At 37.9% G+C, this 21,912-nt stretch overlaps 1 protein-coding gene across 4 annotated transcripts in view; it reads right to left on the reverse strand.

The window, feature by feature from the left end:
- Window positions 1-21,912, reverse strand: part of EPHA7 (EPH receptor A7) — a 169,471-nt gene that overhangs the window by 87,931 nt on the left and 59,628 nt on the right. For 3 of the 4 annotated variants that reach the window (XM_038395248.2, XM_038395247.2, XM_043510664.1), the window contains exons 4-5: window positions 18,516-18,671; window positions 17,291-17,626 (exon numbers count right to left, since the gene is read on the reverse strand). In XM_038395248.2, the coding sequence (XP_038251176.1) occupies window positions 17,291-17,626; window positions 18,516-18,671 (492 nt within the window). Of the gene's footprint in view, window positions 1-16,122; window positions 17,057-17,290; window positions 17,627-18,515; window positions 18,672-21,912 lie in introns of those variants that run through there. The other variant, XM_038395251.2, reaches the window with a different exon arrangement.

Genomic DNA, 21,912 nt, shown 5'->3' on the forward strand with positions numbered 1-21,912 from the left:
CAGGTCAGAGTAAAACAAAGTCTTTTTTCCTCTTTAATGTTGCACTATAGCCTGTCTGGTGTCAATAGGCCTTCCTTTTCAAGCAGGGCATAACACCTTCTGGAGACCAGCATTTCACTCCAATGAATGTGTCTCTCCTGTCTGGTGATCTACACAGTAACAGAGATTTACAATGTATACTCTGGGGAAATTCTGCACCATTGCACATGTACAGAATTTATGTCTCCCACTGATTTCTTTGCTTCACCACAGAAAAATGACTTTCTGACGGGGAAGCAAAGAAAAGCAACAAGACCAGGTATTTGACAAATAAAATTTGTAGAATTTTGCAGAATTTTAAAATACTGTGCACAGAATTTTTTAGCACAAAATGCCCTCAGGAGTAAATGCTCAAATATTACCTTACAATATGAGATATAGATGTTACAAGTCAGGCTTATGCATGAAGCAACTCACAAGCATTCAATGAAGTCTAAACATTAAACACATTCTTATAACTCTAATACTTATCTTAACAATATTAACAAATGGGTGAGCCAGACTGGCTCCAGTTATGTATATGTCAGCAGAGACATAGCGCCTTATCATGAGCTGGCACCTGGTCTGCCAATGTGACACTAATATTTAACAGGACTTTATTTGTTTCTGGAGGAAGGATAAGAAGGCATCCCAGTCTTGCCTGTGTTACTCTTCATAGGACATCAGATGCAAAAGAGTTGCTGAAAGTATTCAGTTTTCAGTTAAGATATGGTATGTGGAATATCAAGAGTTAAAAGGATGCACACAAAACAGATGTTTCATATTGAAAAATAAATGTCATTGTTCTAAGATGTCCCTCTGTCAAAGCTGTTTGCTTTCTTTGAGGGAGTTTCTCCCCATCATGGACACAACGAGCAGAGGGGGAGGGGGGTTGGGGAGGAATAACGGATCTGAAAAAAGAAGTTAGAAAAAATATTCCTAGGCTTAAAATAATTTGAAAAATCATAATTTTCACTATAAATGATTATCTAGTTGAGACAAAACAGCTAGATAGGACTTGGCCATTAATAGTTGAAAATCAATTTCCTTTGCTGTTTCCTGACTTATTGCTGAGTGACTTGACATATTCCTAACTTGAAAATTTGCAAAGTACCTTAGGACAGCTCAACAGAAAGGCAACCTTATAAGACAGAATTTTACTAAGGGACTAAGCCTATAGAATAATCAGGGATACAAAATTACCACCTTCTATATAGGTCTTTAAAGGACTTTAAAATGTCCTAGAATTTCAACTTCACTTGGGGTTTGTCCACACTGCCCCTCAGTTCATACTACAGTGATGTCAACAACATTGTGCACCAAAGTGCTGCACTATAACTCCTCCATATAGATGCTGCATGTGCAAACTAAAGGTTCCTAGAATGCATTAACACAGTCCTCTTCAAACCAGACTACATTAATGCAAACTAGGAACACTGCAGTACAGTGTAGCATTTTGGTGCACCCTTTTATTCACATACCTGTAGTCCTAACTGCAGGGCAGTGTAGATACAGCCTTAAAGATTATACAAAACAATTGTATATTAAAATTAAGATTAATTGTTTGCATCAAGATGGTAAATGTATGCTACGATCTGTAGTTGTGATGGTTGCCTCTCCATATTAAAGAAAGCTGGACTCTGAGCACCCGTTTATCGCTATTGTTAGAATTTTATTTTGTTGTTAATTCACATAGTGAAATTTGCTCTCTCTTTTAGGCGCTGATCCTGCTGCTGCTTGTGTTTAAAACTGAGGCCCCAGGGTCCAATCCTGCAAGATCTGAGTCTCATAATCCTTTTCCATTCAAGTAATCCCATTGACTTCATTAAGGATTAGTCTGCCTCATGTGAGTAAGGGTTTGCAAGATCAAGCTCTTAATTATCATGGCAGCTTCACAAGAGGGAGAAATCTTTTTTAGTGGCACCTAACATGACTACAGTCTTTCTTAGCAGAAAGGCAGAATACAGACTTTCTCCAACTAAGGATTCAAAATTCCAACTGCATACAAATGAAATGCTTCTTTTTAAAAAGCTAAAAGCAGCCCACTCACAACTTTAAAATATCTAATGTTTATGGTCAGTATTTTTGCTCATACATGTCTATGCTGATATTATTAGACCAATCAGCTGCCTTCAATACCATTTATCACAAAGTGTTGTTGTCTCATCTGCAGACCTCAGAGGGAGATGATGGGGCTGCTTCCAGAGGCTTCATTCTTTTCTCTTGGGAGAGATCTCAGTGGGAAGTTGTGGACAAAAACTCCTCTTCCTGAAGAGCAATCAAGTGCCGCAGGGTGTCATTCTGTCACCCCTCATTCAAAGCATATATGGGGTCACTTGGAGTCTTTGCAAGGAGTCATGGGGTGCAGTCTTATCAGTATGCTGAGGACACCCAACTGTATGTCTCTATCTCATACAATTTGGGCAATGTGGTTCAGGGCCTCAGTCAATATCTAGCTGACGCTGGGGAATAGATCAGAGGCAGCAGGTTGAAGCTCAATCACACAAGATCAAAGTGATAATGGTGGGTTGGGGAAGCAAACAATTGCTGGCAGAGGTAATATCAGACCCTTTAATTTAGGGAATGTGTCAGACATTGGTCGCCACGGTTCCCAGCCAAGGGATGATTCTAGACCTCCAGCTGCTGTTAGATAAGCACATTACAGCAGGAGCCAGATCAGTTTTGTACCATCTATTCCTTACCTGGAGGTTGGCATATTTTATTTTTAGATGGGGAACTTGCCAGCATTATCCTTTCTTTTCTCCCTCAAGATTTGACTATTACAATGTACTCTAGAGACCAAAGTTAGAGCAGAATGTCGCAGCACTCCTACTGAGCAGGGCCTCTCTCTGGGAATACTTGACACTAGTGCTCTGGATCCCTGCCTACTGGTGCCTCAGGTGTTGGTTTTGACTTATAAAGCCCCAAGTTGGCTGAGACCTGGCTTCCTGAGAGACCACCTGAGAGGTGCTCAAAATGGATTGCCCCCCACTTAAAACAGATGAGGCCACCAAAAAAACATTCTTGGTAAGGGCCCCAGGCCTTCAGAACTTGCTCCCCATCTTGGTTCAAGGTAGCCTGAACTTGATAACTTCTCGGCAAGCAAGAAGAAAGCTGAGCCTATGTTCCAGGAGAAGGGGGAAGGGGAGAGGAAGGGTTCTGATTGAACGGCTAGCTACAATTATCTGTATATATTTATTTAATACTACTGGCTGTTTGTATTGCAGATGGATAATCATTAGTATTGGTCTCATTAATTAGGGCACCTAGAGTTTTATATATGGCATCTTTTTATTGTTGCTTAAATCTAAAGAAAAAAATGAATAAAACAAATATTTTATTCTCTTTTTCACATTTTAACCATTCATATATCATATCTATTTATATAAAACTAAATATTTAAATACTCAAGTTAATTATCCTTATTTTTAATCCCCACAGATGCATATACTGAATAAAATGTCCCTTTGTTCAGTTACTAGTAAATATCTTAAAAATCATGTACTATTATGATTAAATAAATAGCCTTTTAGGGCATTTTAAAACACTGATTATGTGTCATTAACTTTCTTGTCTACTTATTTCTTTTTTTAGTACTTTCTCAAAAATTAATGAAACCTTAGCAAACGCCCAAAAGATATTAAATATATAACCTACAATTAATTAATATGTTATGTTTGTGACAGGAATTGAGATAAAGGTCCACAAACCAACTTGGAATGCCACACATAGAAGGGCAGAATGTAGCCCTAAAACTCTTTACTTGATTTATCCCATGGGCCTCTGTGGATATGTCTACACTACAATTAAAACACCTGCGGCTCACCCCTGTTGGCTGACACAGGTTTGCGGGGCTCGGGCTGCAGAGTTGTAAAATTGCAGTCTATATATTTGGGCTTTGGCTAAAGCCTGAGCTCCAGGACCCCGCGAGGGGGAAAAAGTGAGACAGCTCGGACTCTAGCCCAAGCCCAAAAATCTACACCCCAGTTTTACAGCCCAAACCCTGTGAATGTTTAATTGCACTGTACACATACCCTGTACGATACAAAAGAGTACAATATTCCCTCTTTCTTGCTAATCAGATAACAACTAAAGAAACTTAGTTATATCAGTGACTGTCCGGAGCAATTCCACTGAAGGCTTCTGGAGAAAGAAGTAATTTCAGTACATTGGCTCTGAAATGCTATCACTCAGTTCTTTATTTCATATATATGATTCTGTCCAAGTCTACAAACATTTACACCCGAGTGGGTACATGCAACTTGCTGGGACAACAGTGTGCAACAAAAGTCCTCATATATGTGTAAGGGTTTGGAGGATATGGCGCTAAGGAAGAGAAATGGAAAACAACAGAAAATTATAGTTATAATTATAGTTATAATATAGAGCTATATCCTAGGAGGTCTGCAACGAACTTCAACAAACTGAAAAATTTGTCCTATAGAAACCAGGAAATATAGTCTGAGCCCAGGAGAAAACGAGAGCAGAAAATACTTTAAAATGTTGGTTTTGTGTGTGTGTATGTATCTCAGAGAGAGAGAGAGATGGGATGAAGAAGGGGGGCATTCCCAAACTGTGGTTCTATAAGGATTTTTTTCATCAATTTTTTAATTAATAAACTATTTGGATTTGCATGTAATTAGCTCATAGCATTGCCTTTAAAAATCTGTTAATACTGAAGTGACCTGAGATAAGTGGCCAATGTTGTTCGTGGTATGCTTTGACAAGAATACTTAACAGGTTAAGGACAAACAGGCAGTGGATTAGAGAGAGATCTTTAAGTTACAAATTTCATTTAAGCCTGCTCTGTTTTGTGGGTTGATATCTCAGTTTTAACAGCTTACCATAAAGGGACATAAAATGTAGTTTATGGTACATTACAACTTAGTGCATTTGAATCAGTCACACAATAGCAGGATTTCTATGCTGTTATCATCAGCATGATTTAGTTGACTTGTGTTCACATGCGGGTGCAGTTATGTAACACTTAGCTCAGACAAATGTCTCTGCTCTTGCTCTTCTCTAGTCTGCTGTAGTTAATGACCAAATATTGTTAAAAATTGGGACACTAATTATCTGCTGTCGACATGCTATGGATAATTAAGAATTGCTCACACTGAAGCCACGCTAATTGTTTTTCACAGGTCTCCTTCTCCTGTCCTTGTGTCCTCAAAAAGGCAAGCAGCTACAGGTTTGTACAAACATCTCTGTCACGTACGTTGTCATAGAACATACATCATTCTTTCTGGCTCATCCCCAATTAATTTTGCTGGCTTGCAGCAATTATCTCTCCCTTTGTGACTGACCTCCTGGTAAATGGAGTGCAGGATGGCTGAATAATTTTTTCCTGTGGATTTTACTACTCCGTTGAACCTTGTTGGGCGCCCACAATAGAATACAATGAACTTAAGTCATAAAGTATTTGAAATTGAAACAATGTAGAAACTGTATTTTAGCAATTGTAATTGACAGCTCTAAAAAGTTAAGTCTTGATTATGTCCTCTCATTTACCCTATTACTTGGATCAGTTATTTAAAGCTGTTAATGATCCTCCTGGATCAATGTCTTTTGCTTGTAGCTATAAGTTACTGCATTGGTGGATTAGTACAGATGTTTTCATAGATGGCTCTGCATCATTCCACCAGATTGCTTGTCTGCATCAGATTTGCTTCCATTCATCACTAATGAAGCAAAGAAGATAATCAGCATCTAGTATCTTAAAATTAAATACTGAATACAGGATAACAGTTTTATTGTTCTCAATTTACAGCTTCCCACCATGGCTTTCTCAGATTGCCCACAGATTTTGCCCTAGAACTAGATCCAATGATATATTTTGACTTTACCAGTGAGAATTTATAATAGAAATGCAAATTTATACAAAAATAGTTAAACCAATAAAAGAACCACCAATATCACTGCACTATCCAATAAAGAATGTATATTGAGTCTGATGGCTTGGAGAAAAGCACTGGAAGAAAACTGTCCATGCTAGGTCTTGAACACCTGCTTTCTGGATCCAAAAGCAGCAGATCTTAATATATCTTTTTTTTCTATAATACCAATCACTCAGTGCTCATGAAAGCAGAGGAGGAAGAAATGATGATATAGCCCCTCTGCCTTCCAGAAAACATTCACTCTCTCTCTCAAAATGGACTCACGCATTTTCACTTCTGGATCCCTTGCCAAAACATTGTTTTTCTATGAAGTTGCACCTCTGCTGCCACGTAAGCAAGAAGAGTTTAACTTTAACCAGCGACAGCGCTATTATTGTTATTACTATTATGAATTATTTATAATATGGTACGGCTAATCAGGACTAGACCTCATTGAACTAAGTGTTAGATAAACACACTTGGATCTGCTTTTTAAGAACTAGATGATGTGACTGAACATCCTCATGAGAGTTGTCTGACTATCACCTTAACAAAGCACTCCACCCAAAGCACTCTCAAACCATTGCCTCATTGCACATTTGGCCTACAAACAAATTCATCACAGTGGGCATCCATTAAATAGGCATCAATATGAGGAATCTATCCCTCCTGGAACTTGTAGACGTAGTGTTCTCCCAGAACTCGACAAGGTGTTCTGCATAAGCTGAGCAGAAAAGGTCTCAGAAGGTATCCCAGCACACAGATACTCTCTCATTTAAGCTTAATGTAAAAACTCCTTATCCCTATGTGAACCATCTTCTTTACTTTACTTACAGACTTCCATAGAGACCATTACAGTACACTGCCTCTATCATCACATTGTTTATTATGTAGAGAGGTTACATTTAAAGAAATTTTAATTCACTACACAGGAGCTCAATTATGCTTTCAGATATGAGAGCGCTTATGCATTTGCAATAGTATATTTCAGCAGTAGTGATCATTTGCTTATCTAAGAGTGACTGTGAGCTTTTATTATTAAAAAAAAACTACAACCCCCTCCCGCCCCCACAATACCAAGGATGTGATAAAAACCTACAAAACTCAGGAAATTCTGGGTCAAAAACATTTCACATCATCTTTAACCACAATTATAATCAAGCACTGCTCTTAAAACTCTTGTTTTTACTAGGCAAAAAACATGAGTGAAACATTTTAATTCTAAATTTTCCAGTACTTCAGTCAGATCTTTGAAATCATGTTAACACAGTATCTTAAGTTTAGTATAATTCAAACACAATAAACCAAAATATTTATATATTATATTATATTGATAATACTTTAAGTTCCCATTGTTTTTTCCACTGGCAAATTTCAAAATACCTTGCAAATCCTGAGACATAAATCCTTACAACGAAGGATAGGTTAAGTATTATTATTTCTACTTTACAGATGAGGATACTGAGGCAAAGAAACTAAATGTATATACTCAGGCCACACAGGAAGTCTGTTGCAGAGCCCAGAATACAACCCAAATCTCTAGTTTCCCAGCCCTCTATTTTCTCCATTATACTATTTTTTCTCAATAATTAGGTATAAATATAACCACTACAACGCTTTAACTAATATGACACAGGTTCTATGGAACTTCAACATTTCAGAATAAGTACTTCTATGCAGCTCATGATCATTGATATATAATTTATTTACATAATGATGCAGGTGCATATGTGTAAAACATTCCAAGCAAGTAAGAGTCATTGCTTGAGCCCCTGACTTATTCTATGGCCTTAGGCACCTATTTGGACTGCTCCATCCCTGCATTCCCAGTGGCTCATTACATCGTAAAGGAGACAGGCAGAAAAGGAGGTGGGGTCATGACTTCCCTCCCAGAAACATTAGCCTATGGAACTGCTACCTTCTTTCTAAGGAGATAGTATGAAGCTGCACTTCATAAAAATAAGCTGCACTGGGATGTGGTCACTGATTCTGTATTTGATAAGCCTGCCTTGGTTTTGCACATTTCACTGTGGTGAGACAGACTTCTACAGAACTCAGAGTTAATGTGAGATGCTGGTGAATTTACCAACCACCTGATTGAAAGGGATAATCTGATTTGCCACAGCAACAGTTAGGAGACCACATATACACACACAAATCCATCAGATCCATAAGTCTCTGAGGCTGAGAGAAAAAAAAAAGAATGACTGTGGTCCTGAAGTGGGCATGGAATAGTGTGTCTGTATTGAAATGGAGGAACTCATGTAAGGACCAATAACAGCAGTAGCTGAGTATCTGTAATTTAATAAGTATGGGCAACAATCAATAATGCACAGACTCCAAACAGCAGCACTAATATCAACTCAGGCATGTTCTCTCTTATATAACCTAATAGTCTATATGTCAACAAAGCTAGACACATTTTGATCCTGCCCAAGGAACAAAGAAAATGGCCAAATATTTAAATAAGCTCATTTCCACAGCTGGCCACTTTGTGCATTAAAAGAAGGCTGAAAATAACATAGCTACTTCCTAAATCAGTAGGTAGATCATAGATTAACTAGATGGAACCACCCAAAATTATGCTAAAATTGGGTCTACAGCATCATCCAAGCAGAACTTAGTGGTACATGCCAGCTGCCTCCAATACTCACTTGTTAATTTTTCAAACAAGCACCTTCATGGTTTCTCCTAGGCTCACATTTGGGAAGAATATCCACAAAACTAATCCATTATCCTCCTTCAAAACCCTCCTGAAAACACTCCTTTTTCCACAAGACCTACAAAAAACTTAACAGGCTTCTGGCACGGAGAGACCACTGTCTATCAGGCTGACCAATATTATCTCATTGTTTCCTTGTACTTCCCCATCTCCAGCTATTTGTCTCATCTTATACTTAGATTGTCAGCTCTTTGGGGCAGGGACTATCTTTTTGTTCTGTGTTTGTACAGCACCTGGCACAATGGAGTCCTTGTGTATAATTAATATAAACAGTAAATAATATCTGTGTGTGATACTCCATGACAGAGTGATGATTAACGCTCTCTTTGTCCACAACAGAGCTGGTGTTATTCAGCCAAGAAGTTTGATTTCATGTTCCACTTTTGTTCCCACTTTGGAAATTTCTCAAAGAGAGCTAAGAGGATTCACTGAAGATGTGCCAAGTCTTATCTCCCTTATGGAGAATCATCGGCCTTGTCTACACTACAGGGGGAGATCGATCTAAGTTACGCAACTTCAGCTATGTGAATAACATAGGTGAAGTCGACTTATTTAGATCTACTTACCGCGGGATCCACACTATGTTATGTCAACGGAAGATGCTCTTCCATCGACTACCCTTACGCTTCTCGTTCATGTGGAGTACAGGAGTCAACGGGAGCGCAATCTGTGATCAATTTAGTGAGTCTTCACTGGACCTGCTAAATCAACTGCCGATGCATCAATCGCCACTCCGAGATCCCCCGTTAAGTGAAGACAAGCGTATCATGGCATATCTTCAGATATCCTACTTACACTCCCTTCCCAAGCTAATTCACCCATCTCCTAATCTCTCCATACAGAGTCATCTTCTACCCACATGAATGGAAGATAACATGTAGTAAAAAGACAAAGCAAAAAAACTTTGAGGCATGGGAAATCTGACTGCCAACAGTTAAATTCACGTAAGTCAAGGCTGAGGACAAAGCCATTTTTCAGCATGAAATCACTGCTCAGTATTAGCACTGCATAGTCCATCAGCAAGCCAATGTTCTTTGACACATGCTGCCTCTGTGCGTCATATACACCATTTTATTATATTAGTTTAGTTAATAAATTTGGGGAGGGAGGAAGAATGAAGGCACAAAGTAAGTGAAAAGTAGCTTCAGTGCATAAGACTGAACATTTAACAGTCACACTGCCAGGTCTGATTATTTCTATTTCACATTGCTTTCTGATTGTGTAACTGGCAACATAGAATTCAGCTGCAAATTTATAAGCCAATCTCCTACTTCCCATAAATTGGATAGAGTAGCCCATTATTATTATTAATGTTAATATAAATTTCATATATGCTGTGCCCAGATACTTACTGTATTCCTTTAATACAGTGGCACCCTACTCTAGAAAACTGTCAGGTGTACAGCTGGTCAAAATATGGGAAACATTTTTGAACAAAAAAAATGCAAAAAAAATGCCAATATTTCATCAAAAGATCTAATTTTGACAAAAAATACTGAAGTTTAGAAAACTTTTTTTATTTCAGTGGAAATAACCTGATCTATTTCTTAAAATTTTTAAAATGTACAGAAAAGGCATAAGAGCAATTGTGAGAAAAAATGACTTCAATGAGACAATAATTTTTTTTACAGTGTTACTTGTACTCAAGTAAAGACACAGACTGTACAAAGTTCATAAAGAACTATCCTGCCCATCCTTTGGCTTAGAGGAGTGTATGCAAGGTTGAAGAAAATGCAAAATAAACAAAAAGACATTAGGATACACCTTGGACATTATTTTAATAAACAGAAGCAGCAGTGGTTTTCTAACTCTCATTACAAAAACCAAACACAATGGTAGCCCAAAATATAATCATCAGTACATGTACCCTTCTGATCCTTCTAGCTTCAACAGAACTGTTTTATTAATGTTACCCTGCACTCAATCTGGGGCTTTATTAAAAAAAAATGTCATATTTTTAGTGATAATGGGCCCAATCCTGAAAACACTTATGTATATCCTCAACTTTAAACATGTGAAGCATTTGGGAACACAGCTGTACACTAAGGTATGTATGTATTGGTTCCATTCCAAAGCTTAATAGCTCGGAAAGGAGGAATGGAAGGGGTGGAGAAAGAACATGCTGGGTTTTGTCAATTTTTTCCTTAAAATAGTTAGTAGATCGGGTTGCTGATCCAGTTAAAAACAAACAAAAAACCCCACAAAATTTGTGGGTTTTTAAAAATTTTTTGAAACAAGTCAAAAAACTTTGATTATTGAAAAATTTCCACCAGTTCTGTAGCTGGACATTTATTTGAAAAAAATATTTAGCTGTTCTTTAGATGAAATTTTTTTGACAAAACAGTTTGTCCAAAAATCTAACATTTGGAAAAATTTGAGCACCTCTAATAGTTAGCAAAATCTGGGATTACAGTGCTATGGAGGATAAAGACTTGAGGAAGATGTTGAAAGACATTATATGTGGTGGGGATTGAAAGTTCTGAACACGAGAGAGGAGAAATAGTGTTAAAAAAGGGAAAAAATAAAGAGGAGAAAGTCTGAATAGTCCCTGGATTTCCTCCAGAGGTGGTCAGAGGCACATAAGCAGAGCTGAGGAAGATGATGTGAAGTGCGGGCTAGGGCAGGAGTTTGTGGTAAGAGAGAGGGACAAAGGAATCAACAGTGGAAGAAAGAAAAGAACTGACCAAGCAATCCACAGTGCAGAGGGAGGGAAAGAGTGGATAAAACACAGCAAAAAATTTAGGGATGTTGATGGATTAAAGCATGGAAGGCTAAGGGGTTAGGGATTACTGCACAATACTGAGAGATCAGAGAGTGGTCAGAGAAAAGGAACTGGGAACAGATGTAGAAAAGGAACAGCACTGCATGATGAAAAAGTCCAGGGAGTGGCCATTTTAATTGTTGGAGACCTAATCCAGGCTTAAAAGATACATGAATAAGTAAGGTCCAACAAGTTGGAAGTTGAGGTGTCAGACAGGACATCCAGGTGAGAGCTGAAGTCACAGAAGGTGTGGATGAGAAATTGAGGGATGAATGTAAGTGTTAAGGACTGAATATATGAAGCCATTTGCAGTACATAACCAAGCAAACATTGTTAGGGAGGAAGGCAGAAAGGGAGTCACAGGGAAGTAGGCAACAGACCGGAGTGGGAGAGCAAGAAACCAATAGCTCTTCTAGTACACCTTTTCTTGCTTACTGCCTCTTCTGTGAGACAGCTCATTGTTGAAAAAGGAGAGTCAGATTTCAGTGAGAATGAGGAGGAGGAGGACAAAAAAGGATGTGGATAGTGGTGAGATAGTTATACCTGAAGCAGATATTCCAAAGTGAACAGAAGAAAGGTTGAAGGGGATGAGACAGGACGGATGGCGGAAAGGGCGGGGAAAAGGTATGGGCAACAATTCTGGGAAGTGTCAGAAGAAGCAAGGAGAGAAAAGGATGGGAAGCAGCAGTGAAGGACAATGCAGAGGCTTATATACCCATAATGATAGAGACTGCAAAAATATCTAAGAATGCTAGAAACAGTTCATGTCACACAACCTTACAAGAGGGATATTTTAGACCCAGTTTAATTGTTTTATCCGTTTGTTCATTTCTTGTTATGTCAAATAGCCAACTCTCGTGACTGTATTGTGAATCATGATATTTTTTGTTTTTCTTAAAGACCCAGCTCTTGGAATCATATAATTACATAAGAAACTCAGCTTTCATTTAAAATGGGGGGGGGGGAGTTCTAGCCCTAATGATTGCAGAGAAAAGCTTGAAAACATCAATCCTGAAAACATAAACATTGAAAGGCAAATAAGAAGAGCCTGAGTTTGTTAGTTTTAAAAATTTCATGAGTTTTAAGTTAATCTTTTTTAGGAGAGGGGGGCTTAACTCGTGGATTTTTAAATGCTTTGGGCTGGCCACATGGAATGGGTTTGGGACAAAACTACCGGGTGACTTTCGCTTGTTGAACAGAGCAAGCACTCGGCAGGTAATTCCTGACATGGGCAAGGAGCCTGTGCAAGGAGTGGGAAGGCCACTAAAATTCCAACATCTTATTTATTGCTTCTGCTTGTCACTTAAAATACAGAGTGATCCATCAGTGTTTATTGGGTAAGAAAGAATAAGGTAATTTTAAAAAACACTGGTAATGATACACATTGGTAAAAAATGTGATGACTGCTTAAATATATAATTCCCTTAAATGACAACTCCAATTATATGGATAGAATTATCAGTGATGTAAATATTGGGGCCTAAGTGCCAAAGTAGTCTAAGTTGCACACCTGATAAATATCACGTTTGCACAAAAGGAGTCTAACTCCTTATAGTCTTGTGGGTGCTAGGTGGGGAGAGTAGGAAATCGGGGGGTTGGGGAAGAGGATCTGACTGATCAGAGTTGTGATCAGTCAGAAAGAAGATATTCCAGGTATGCAAAAAGGTGAATTTCTCACTAACGCAAGACCAACTGTGGCCCAGGAAGTCATAAAGGGACTAAGAGGATGGTGTAAGACAAAGAAGCTCACCAACCCTACTGAAACTTACATCTGAACAAATGCATTCCCAAGTGCACTCACAGAGCCCTCAGTGGCACCAGGCTGTTGAATGCAAGTCTGCTCCTGGATCCAAATAGCATTTCAACAGTGAAAAGAGGGTTGTATGGGCTTCAGTGGGATTGTCTGCAGGAATCAGGCAACTAAATTTTGGTCCAATATTCTCTATCAGTATCTATTCTAGTTAACTGGCATACATTTACATATAAAAAAATAAATTATTGATGTATTTTGCAAAAGAAATTGAGGGCTATACACAAATTACCAATACATAGTTCATATATTTGACCTATTATAAACGTTTTTGATTTTGTAACATTTTCAATCTTATATATGATTATATGGTATATTACTGTAATTACTAATATTTAGGACCTACAGTGGTTCTCCATAAGGGTTCTTTTGTAGGATGACCCTAAAAGCTACAATAGTTGCTTCTTCTCTCAACTCCTTTGGTCAACCTGTATTCCGTGCTGAATCAAGTTGAAATGTGCCTGCATGCAGACAGATGACATGAGGTCCAGGCACCATTTAAGCCCCATTTTGAGGATTTAATGGAGTCTTAAATGGTGCATAAGCCTTGTGTGGCCCCTATGAAAAACATAGGTGAATTTCACCCTCCATGACAAACTTTCTTACAGGCCCCACAAGGTGGGTAGTGCACCACTCCTTTGCATCCCTCGCCAATGCACTCATCCACTGTGTCTGGGGTTTATACAGGAATAGGTCCCAATCCTACAAGACTGGTGGCCGCTGAGGTCTGCATAGATCAACTTGCAGGATCAGAGTTTATTTTGCACATTTCATACCAGTAAACCTCAATTTAGATTCATGTTCTTTGGAAATTGCTAGCTCATACCTGTGGGCTCACATACTTTTTGCATCTCCACTTCTGACTTTATTCTTTTTTGTTTTTGTAAAGAAGGCTGCATGGCTGTGGATACAGCCTATAACGACGTCACATAGCATCTGCCGTTAGCCACCACACAGTTTTTAAACACAAGATCCAACAGCTGTGCATCACACATACACATTGCGAGCATTGTGATGCTGCCATTTATCCACTTACATACCTCCTCCACTAATATTTATTTCACAAAAACAAATAATTTGATCTTAAACATCTAGCCAACTTGGCATCCCCCTCCCTGACATAATCTCTTTGTCCTATTAGGATCCTGTTATATGTGGGAGAATAAAAGCCGATTAATGAGCAGAAAGTATTCTGTAACCCCATTCTTGTATAAATAATGTCACATTATCATTACACAATTATCTGAATTTTGGGAAGATAGCCTCAGGGATCCAGTCACAAAAAGGGCAAATCTTACTGCAAGTTTCCATGCATGTGGTATGCCCAATTATTATATATAGCCACCTAACGTGACAACACAATAGAAAGTTCAAAGGGTTTAGTCATACACACATTTACACAAACAAAAACCAATAGAAGCATACAAAGAGAATATTTTTTGCAAGTAGTATAGAAGAGTCACAGTCACTAATAAGAGCTGCATGAATTCTAGTTTACTTGGCTATAAATAAATCTAACATTTGTCTTCTCTCCATGGTAAAAATAAAACAGGAGCACAGATGCATTACATTCTCCTTTGTGTAACCAGTCTCTCCATTTTCAATTATAATAATCAATCTGTTCCATATAAAATATTTCCCCCTCACTTAACCAAAGAAATCAGCATTATGCAGCAAAACATTTTGCTATAAAATAACATAAATGAGAATATTCCTTTTTTGTGAATATAATTGTTCGTGAAAAATGTACAAAGGAAGCTAGTCTTTTCTTTAAAAGGATTTCTGTCGTTGAGACAGAAAAAAATCTTTACATTTATTTAGCACTTTTAATCAGAAGATCTCAAAGTGATTTTTGAAAGATGGGCATGTATTGTTTCCATTTTACAGATGGGGAAACTGCAGTGCAGAGGTTGAAGACAAAATTTTCAAAACCAGACCCATGATGTGTCACTATTTGATTGCCCAACAAGAGATATCTAGCTCCTGATTTTCAGAAGTGATGAGCATCCAAAACTTCAATTGAAATCAGACTCTTTGTGCCATAATTTGAGCTTTCAAAATTAGTGGGCACTTGAATATGTTGGCCTAAGTGAAGTGCTCAAGATCACACAACAAGCCATAGAGAACAAGCATGCTAAAAACAGAATCCAGGACTCTCGACTCCTGAGCTCTTAAAAAATTTACCTCGAGAAATGGTGGATTTTCCGCTACTTACATGCTTTAAAATTAAGACCGGATGTCTTTCTGGATGAGCTACAGAATTTATTGCAGAAGTTATGGGCTCAATGCAGGAATCAGTTGGGGTAATTCTAAAGCCTGTTACGTAGGATATCAAACTAGATCATCATAATGATCCCTCTGGCCTTAAAAATCTATAAATCCATGACTATGAAAATACTAGAAAATGTACTAGGAACAATCCTATGTTGGCAGACAGATAGAATAGATGACCTTATAGGTCTTTTCCATCTCAGCTATGAATTCAGCCAATAGACCACACTTCCTCTTATATATTTGGTGTGCTACTGGATCACCGAGGTACATATAATGGAAGTCCATTTGGCCAGCTAAATACCAGAGGACTCTAATTCTCTTCACCATAGGATAGCTCAGAATAGATATATATCCAGTCTGAACACCATCCATCTGTTTGCTTGAAATGAGACAGCCATTTAATTAAATTGGTGGCAACTTAAAAAAATAAGCAAGTGATTTAAAGGCAGCAAAGTTGGGTAACTTTTGGACAGTAATTAGTCTACGTTCATAATCCCAACTGAAAGGCCAAAGGCTGAAGAAACATGCAGACAGAGATTTCCTATAGGCAAGAACTTAGGTATATTGGCAGATCAGTGTGGAGATACTTGAACCTGACAAAGCCTAAATTTGAGGACTGTGATCCACAGAACCTAGAAATGTCACAGACAATCTCAGCATTAGAAAAAAGTATAGCCCCTTTTATTGAAAAGATAATAATAATTTTACATTTTCAAGGCTGTTTTTTTTACTTATCGCCACAGACCCCTTCCCCCTCCCCCCTCCCCACAGCCCTTGAATTCAATTCACTATTGAGACCAAAGTGGGTAGACTATGATTAAATGCACTGCTTTAGTGAATGCTTCCACAGAAAGGAATAAATATCTGCATTAAAAAAAACCAGATCATGATGATCAATAAAAAGTGCTAAAAAGACATATAAATTATGAGAAGTACTTTAAAACATTACTTAATATTTCTTAAACCAGTCTATACACATTCATTTCCTATTTGCCATTTAGAATTCCTTCAGAAACCCAGCAAATGTAATTACTGCCTGAGTTAAGACTTCTGCTTAAACCTCAGGTGGTTAGTTTCCTAGCAGGGTTACTACACTCTCCCAAGATCATGTCAGAAAGCAAAATACAGTAGAGTCATAAGACCATTTTTTATCAACAAGCAATTTACCATTTCACTATCCTGATATGAGATTTCCAAGTTTTTTTTTTACTCCACATGCAGAAAACTGAAACATTTTCCCACTATGGGCGTTATGCTAGTTTGATATTATTTTCCCTGACATTTCACCTGTCAGATTATGATAAAAATAAGAAACAAAGAATAATTGTCACATTCTCACTGAATTTAATCATCAAATATCTGGACACATTGAATAAATTGGAAGTGTAATCCTGACGGAAGAAGACATGAATGCTGAAAACAGTGTCAGATACCCAAGTCATCTTCCAGGCACCCAGCATTCTAATACAGGTTTAAAATACTCAGAAAGGGATCCCGTGCAGAAGAACCTTCACACTGTATTTTTTCTTCAGCTCCTTGTAGCACCAATGCCGTAGAAAGTAGGAGAGAGAATTTTTGTACAGACCCAAGAGAACCTATATAAAAGGATGAAGATAAATACATTCTGTAAAACTCTATTTGCCAAAAGCAATTATCATGCCAAGAAAAGGTAGCAGGTTATCATGATATAATATAAACATATGCTAATTAGGTGGCAAAACGAAAAGATTCACGAGATAGAATCAATCAAACATAAACCTGAAAAACTGCACCCGCACTTTGCAGGTTCACAGTCTGTTTTGCTCTCACAGTGAGTCATAAAAACTTACCTGCTTGACCAGTGGTAATACTGACAGCTGCAAAGAGCCTCTGGGAACGGCTCAAGTCAGATACGCCATTTACCGCTTCCACTTCAAAAGTGTAATTAGCATGAGCCAGGAGGTCCAGGACAGTGACGTAATTTTCTACTAATCCAGTTTGCTGGGGCATATATCCAATATTACTCCCACAGGGAACACATTCACCCTGCTCCCAGCTGCATCTCTTGCACAATATTCGGTAGTTCACATCATTTCTTCCCCCATTGTCGGCAGGAGGACTCCATTCCAAACTCACAGTAGTCTGGTTGATATTGAAGATGAGGTTCTGTGGTGCAGATGGAGGTCCTTTGTAAAACACACAAAAAGGACAATGTAAATACATGAAATCAGTGAGGAACATTTACCTAGTGTTTTAATTACTGAGGCTCAAACTAGATGAAGCATTTTTCTTCACATAAACATTTCATTATATTTACTACAAGCTACATAAAAGCCTCCTTGACCTCACTTGGCAAGAAACTTATTTTATTTCCCATTAAGCAATCAGGGTAACAATTGTCTGTGTATTTACTGCAACTGACTTTAGCAGTTTTTCTTCTGTGCAGTTAAAAGGATCAGTTAACACACCTCTGAAGTTTACTCTTACAACATTTTTAGTATGGGGATTTTTTTTCCCTTTTAAACAAACAGCACAGAATGCATTTAGATGTCCCTTAATCAGATCTGATATGATTTACAAGAGTATTTGGGTACAGCTTTGGATTTTGGAGACTTTCATTACTTGAACCACCAACCTGTGTAGGTTAGTCTATTTGCAGATGGAATGTTAAGCTAGATCCCATTACATTTCAATCAAAGTCCAAATCCACACAGGTTACTTTTCATTTTGCATTCAATTCATTTTTGTGTAGTATCATATTAGGCATACAGTCTGTGACAATTTTAAGATTGTAGGAAAACCATGCTTGCATTCTTTCTATTATGTCTAGTTATGTATTTACCCAGTAACTTCTCTTTCCCAAGGTTACATCGGGCGAACATGAAATTATATTTATGTTGATTCTATATTCAGTGTACATTTTCCCATTGCGGTTCAATTTCATTTATCAGTTTCATTTATTACTTTGCAAATATACTGAAGACCAATAGTAAGGACTAGTGAGAACAAACTACAAATGGCTGTACCCAGTTGGTTAAGCAACGTCCTTCACTATTAAATTCATGACTGACTCACTTGTGCATGCAACATATGGTGGATCAGAAGGCGCTCTATAATAGCTATCATCACAATCACATCGGGAAGATCCTTCCTTGTCAGAGAAACTGTGAGTAGGACAGCGAGAGCACTGTAGATCTTGGGAAGATGATTTGTAGAATCCTCGGCCACATGCTAAGGGAGAAGAAGAAAAACTAAGATATACATTTGCATGTGCATCTGGCCTGCTTTCTTTTCCATTTTAGTTATATGTAGAGTGTACACTTCTACGGCACTGATATTGCCAACATCAAATTACTTCAGCAAAAGCAAAGCATTGTGCTCAACTCCATCATGACAAATATATATTATTCTTCATCGTGTGCCATTAACTTGATTTTGTGGCATAAGCTGCAATGCAAACATACACTACAATTGGACCAGCAGCTGTCGGCAAAGTATTTTGACTGTGAAGACAAAAGAAATAAGACAGCTAGGACCCAATTCTCCACTCAGACACATAGAAATCAATGAGAACTGGACCAGAACCTCAGCTGGTATAATCAGCATAGCTCCAATATACATCAGCTAAGCATCTGGCCTCACAAGTGTATATCTAAAGGCATGATGACCCCCTGGGTGAGTTAACTCAGCAAAAGTCAAAATACATTGAAAGTCTTAATAGAATAGAATGAAAATCACAGCTGCAAACAGTACCAGTACTTGTGTTATAGGTACACTGTGGTCCATTTGGTGGTATTTAGCTACACACCTCAAGGAGAGGCACAGTTCCTCCCAGGGTTTCCTAGTACACAGAGAAAATGTGCATTCTACCCCATTCTTTTGGATTAAGCACTCTGCTTTCACCAGGGAGCCCAAAAAGCACCTTAAGTCAGTAAGAAAGGATCCTGGTCCTTCTGGCTTTCCCTTCACACCCCTCACTCTATCTGGGCAAGCAGCTCAGGGAACACTCGAAAGGAGCATTCCCCCTCATGTGCAGTCTGTGACTGTCCTGGACAATTGTTCCAGGGATACAAAGAGTGGGGAATGGCTCATTGGATCCCTACTCCCACCCGTGTGCAGCCACTAAAGGGCTATGGACAAACTAGCCCATTGTGAAGTTACATTTGTTTGCTTGCTTGCTTATTGTACTAACTATTAAACTGTGATTTTTAAACACATTTTCAATCACCACCATTTATTTTCTATTAAACAAACCACAATGCGTTTTCTGGCTTACAGAGCAAAAACATTTAAAAACCTACCTGAATGTGATTAATGGATATATTTTTAATCTTTACTTCAGTTAACTACTAGGTGGAAAAACAACCTGCACAGGTTATTAAACAGATTATTTTCTAAGTAATCCTCCTTGATCCCAAACCTGATGGAATGTTCCAAATGGAGGATGGCTGCATCATACTAAACAAAGGGAAATGCCACCAGTGGTAAACAGATTATGACCCCATTTCACCTTAAGTGAAGAAGGTTACAGGGGACACTTGCTAATATAGCAACCACCGTCAACAGAAAACACGCAAGAGTACAGAATTCCCCTGGAAGCTTCTAATGAAACTCAGGCTCTTTCAATTGCACAGCTTCATTCAAGTTCTGTTCTCCAATAAAGCAGGCAACCACAACACAGACAATTTAACCTCTAAGACACTGCTTATGTGTGTGAAAAATCTATTGTGGGTGAAGCTTAATATCAGGTGTTAAAATCTTCAGAGGGAAAAGCTAGTTAAATAGTCCTTATAAATCCACAGAGAAAGCATTTGCTCTGGTAACATTCACATTGATTGGTGAGGTTGTCTCACAGCAGATATTGAGTTACTGATACTTAAAATATTTACATGTAGTTTTGGAGATCAGATACCACAGTGATGGGTGCAGTCTAAAAACACTGGGCCTCATTCAAAACCCATTAGAATCAATGAAAAAAAGAGTCAGATGAACATCAGTGGGTTTATATCGGGTGCATTGTAGTGTAGTAGCCATACTATTCCATGAGTACTATGCAACTCTGATATAAATTATACAGGTCAAATTTTCCTCACTTGGACTGATAAAATCCACTCTTGATTTAGTTCATTACAGATGAAACAAATGAAAAATTCTCTGAAGATTTACTTCTGATTTTTTTAATTTTCTAAAGAAAAAGCAGGTCCGAAAGACAATAATCATAATGACATTTTCGAGTTTGTCCTGTTTAAATGTAGGGGTTGTAAGCCAAAATTATCTGCTTGCCTTCAATAAAATTGCATTAATTTACCTCAGAAGAGAATTTAGCCCTATGTTTTGAAAATATATGTTCTCTTTCATTGATTGTATCACTGAAGGGTAACACATGATTATGCCAAATATAGCACCACTAAAAACCAAACATCTAACAAGAATGCCTTAGTATGCATTCATCAGAGCATTTTGGAACAAACATTTGGATAAACTTGACTTCTTGAGTTTTCAGATGATGCTAGGAGTTCAAATTTAATGCGGAATTAGTCTCTTTCATCCTCTTTCAAGATTATTCTAAGATTTCCAGGTCAAGGGTGAAGAGCACTGACGCTAAACTGTTTTGTAAACATGAACTATAAATAAATATTAATACATTAAACTTACATCTATTATTCCAACACACTGAATTAAGATCCAGCCACCTGACCAAATAATAAGTTTCCTGTCTTGTCTTAGCTAGTCACGTTCCTCAGAAGATGAGGAAAGCACTGGACAAACACACTGCATCTTCCAGCATGCCGCCCTCTGCAGAGCAAAGAGCAACTTGAAAGGCAGAGATGCCTACTGTGAATCCAGTCTGTCCCTCTCAGCAGGGAACATTTCAAAGCAAAGATGCCAAAAGAAAATAGAGATTTCAGACAGAAACAACAAAACAAACAGAAAACCCCTTTACATTTTTTTTCCTGATGGCTTGATCTAGTCATTTATATGCTCAGTCACTTGTTATTTAAAGTAAGCGTGCATTTCTTATTATAGTTCAAAGGATTTGAATGTCTGCTACTAGTCTAAGTGAAGTCTCTATTCTTCTGCAGTGCATACCAGAGGCAGCAGGATCAGACACTCATTGTATCATACTACTATCTCCATCAACTTTAGTTCTAATAAGAGGCCCATGTGATGGCATTTAATTACTATTCCTTTGATTTAAGCACCCCATAAATATAGAGCAACATTATACCTGAAATGCATTCCTTAACAGCCTTAAAAAGGTCCTTTCAACTGATTCTACCACAAAGTCTTAATAGCAAATTGTTACCAATATCACACACAAAAAGGTTTTAAGAAATTTAAAAAGAGATATATTCAAGGTATCATACATTATATTAAAAAGGGCAATGCTCCTCTTTTTCTGTTGGAATTAAAGAAACAAATTAGCTTATTATTATTTTTTCCTTTCTAAATATTATTTTATTTTTAAGTC

Source organism: Dermochelys coriacea, chromosome 3 (assembly GCF_009764565.3).
Source record: "Dermochelys coriacea isolate rDerCor1 chromosome 3, rDerCor1.pri.v4, whole genome shotgun sequence".
NCBI classification, from domain to species: domain Eukaryota; kingdom Metazoa; phylum Chordata; order Testudines; family Dermochelyidae; genus Dermochelys; species Dermochelys coriacea.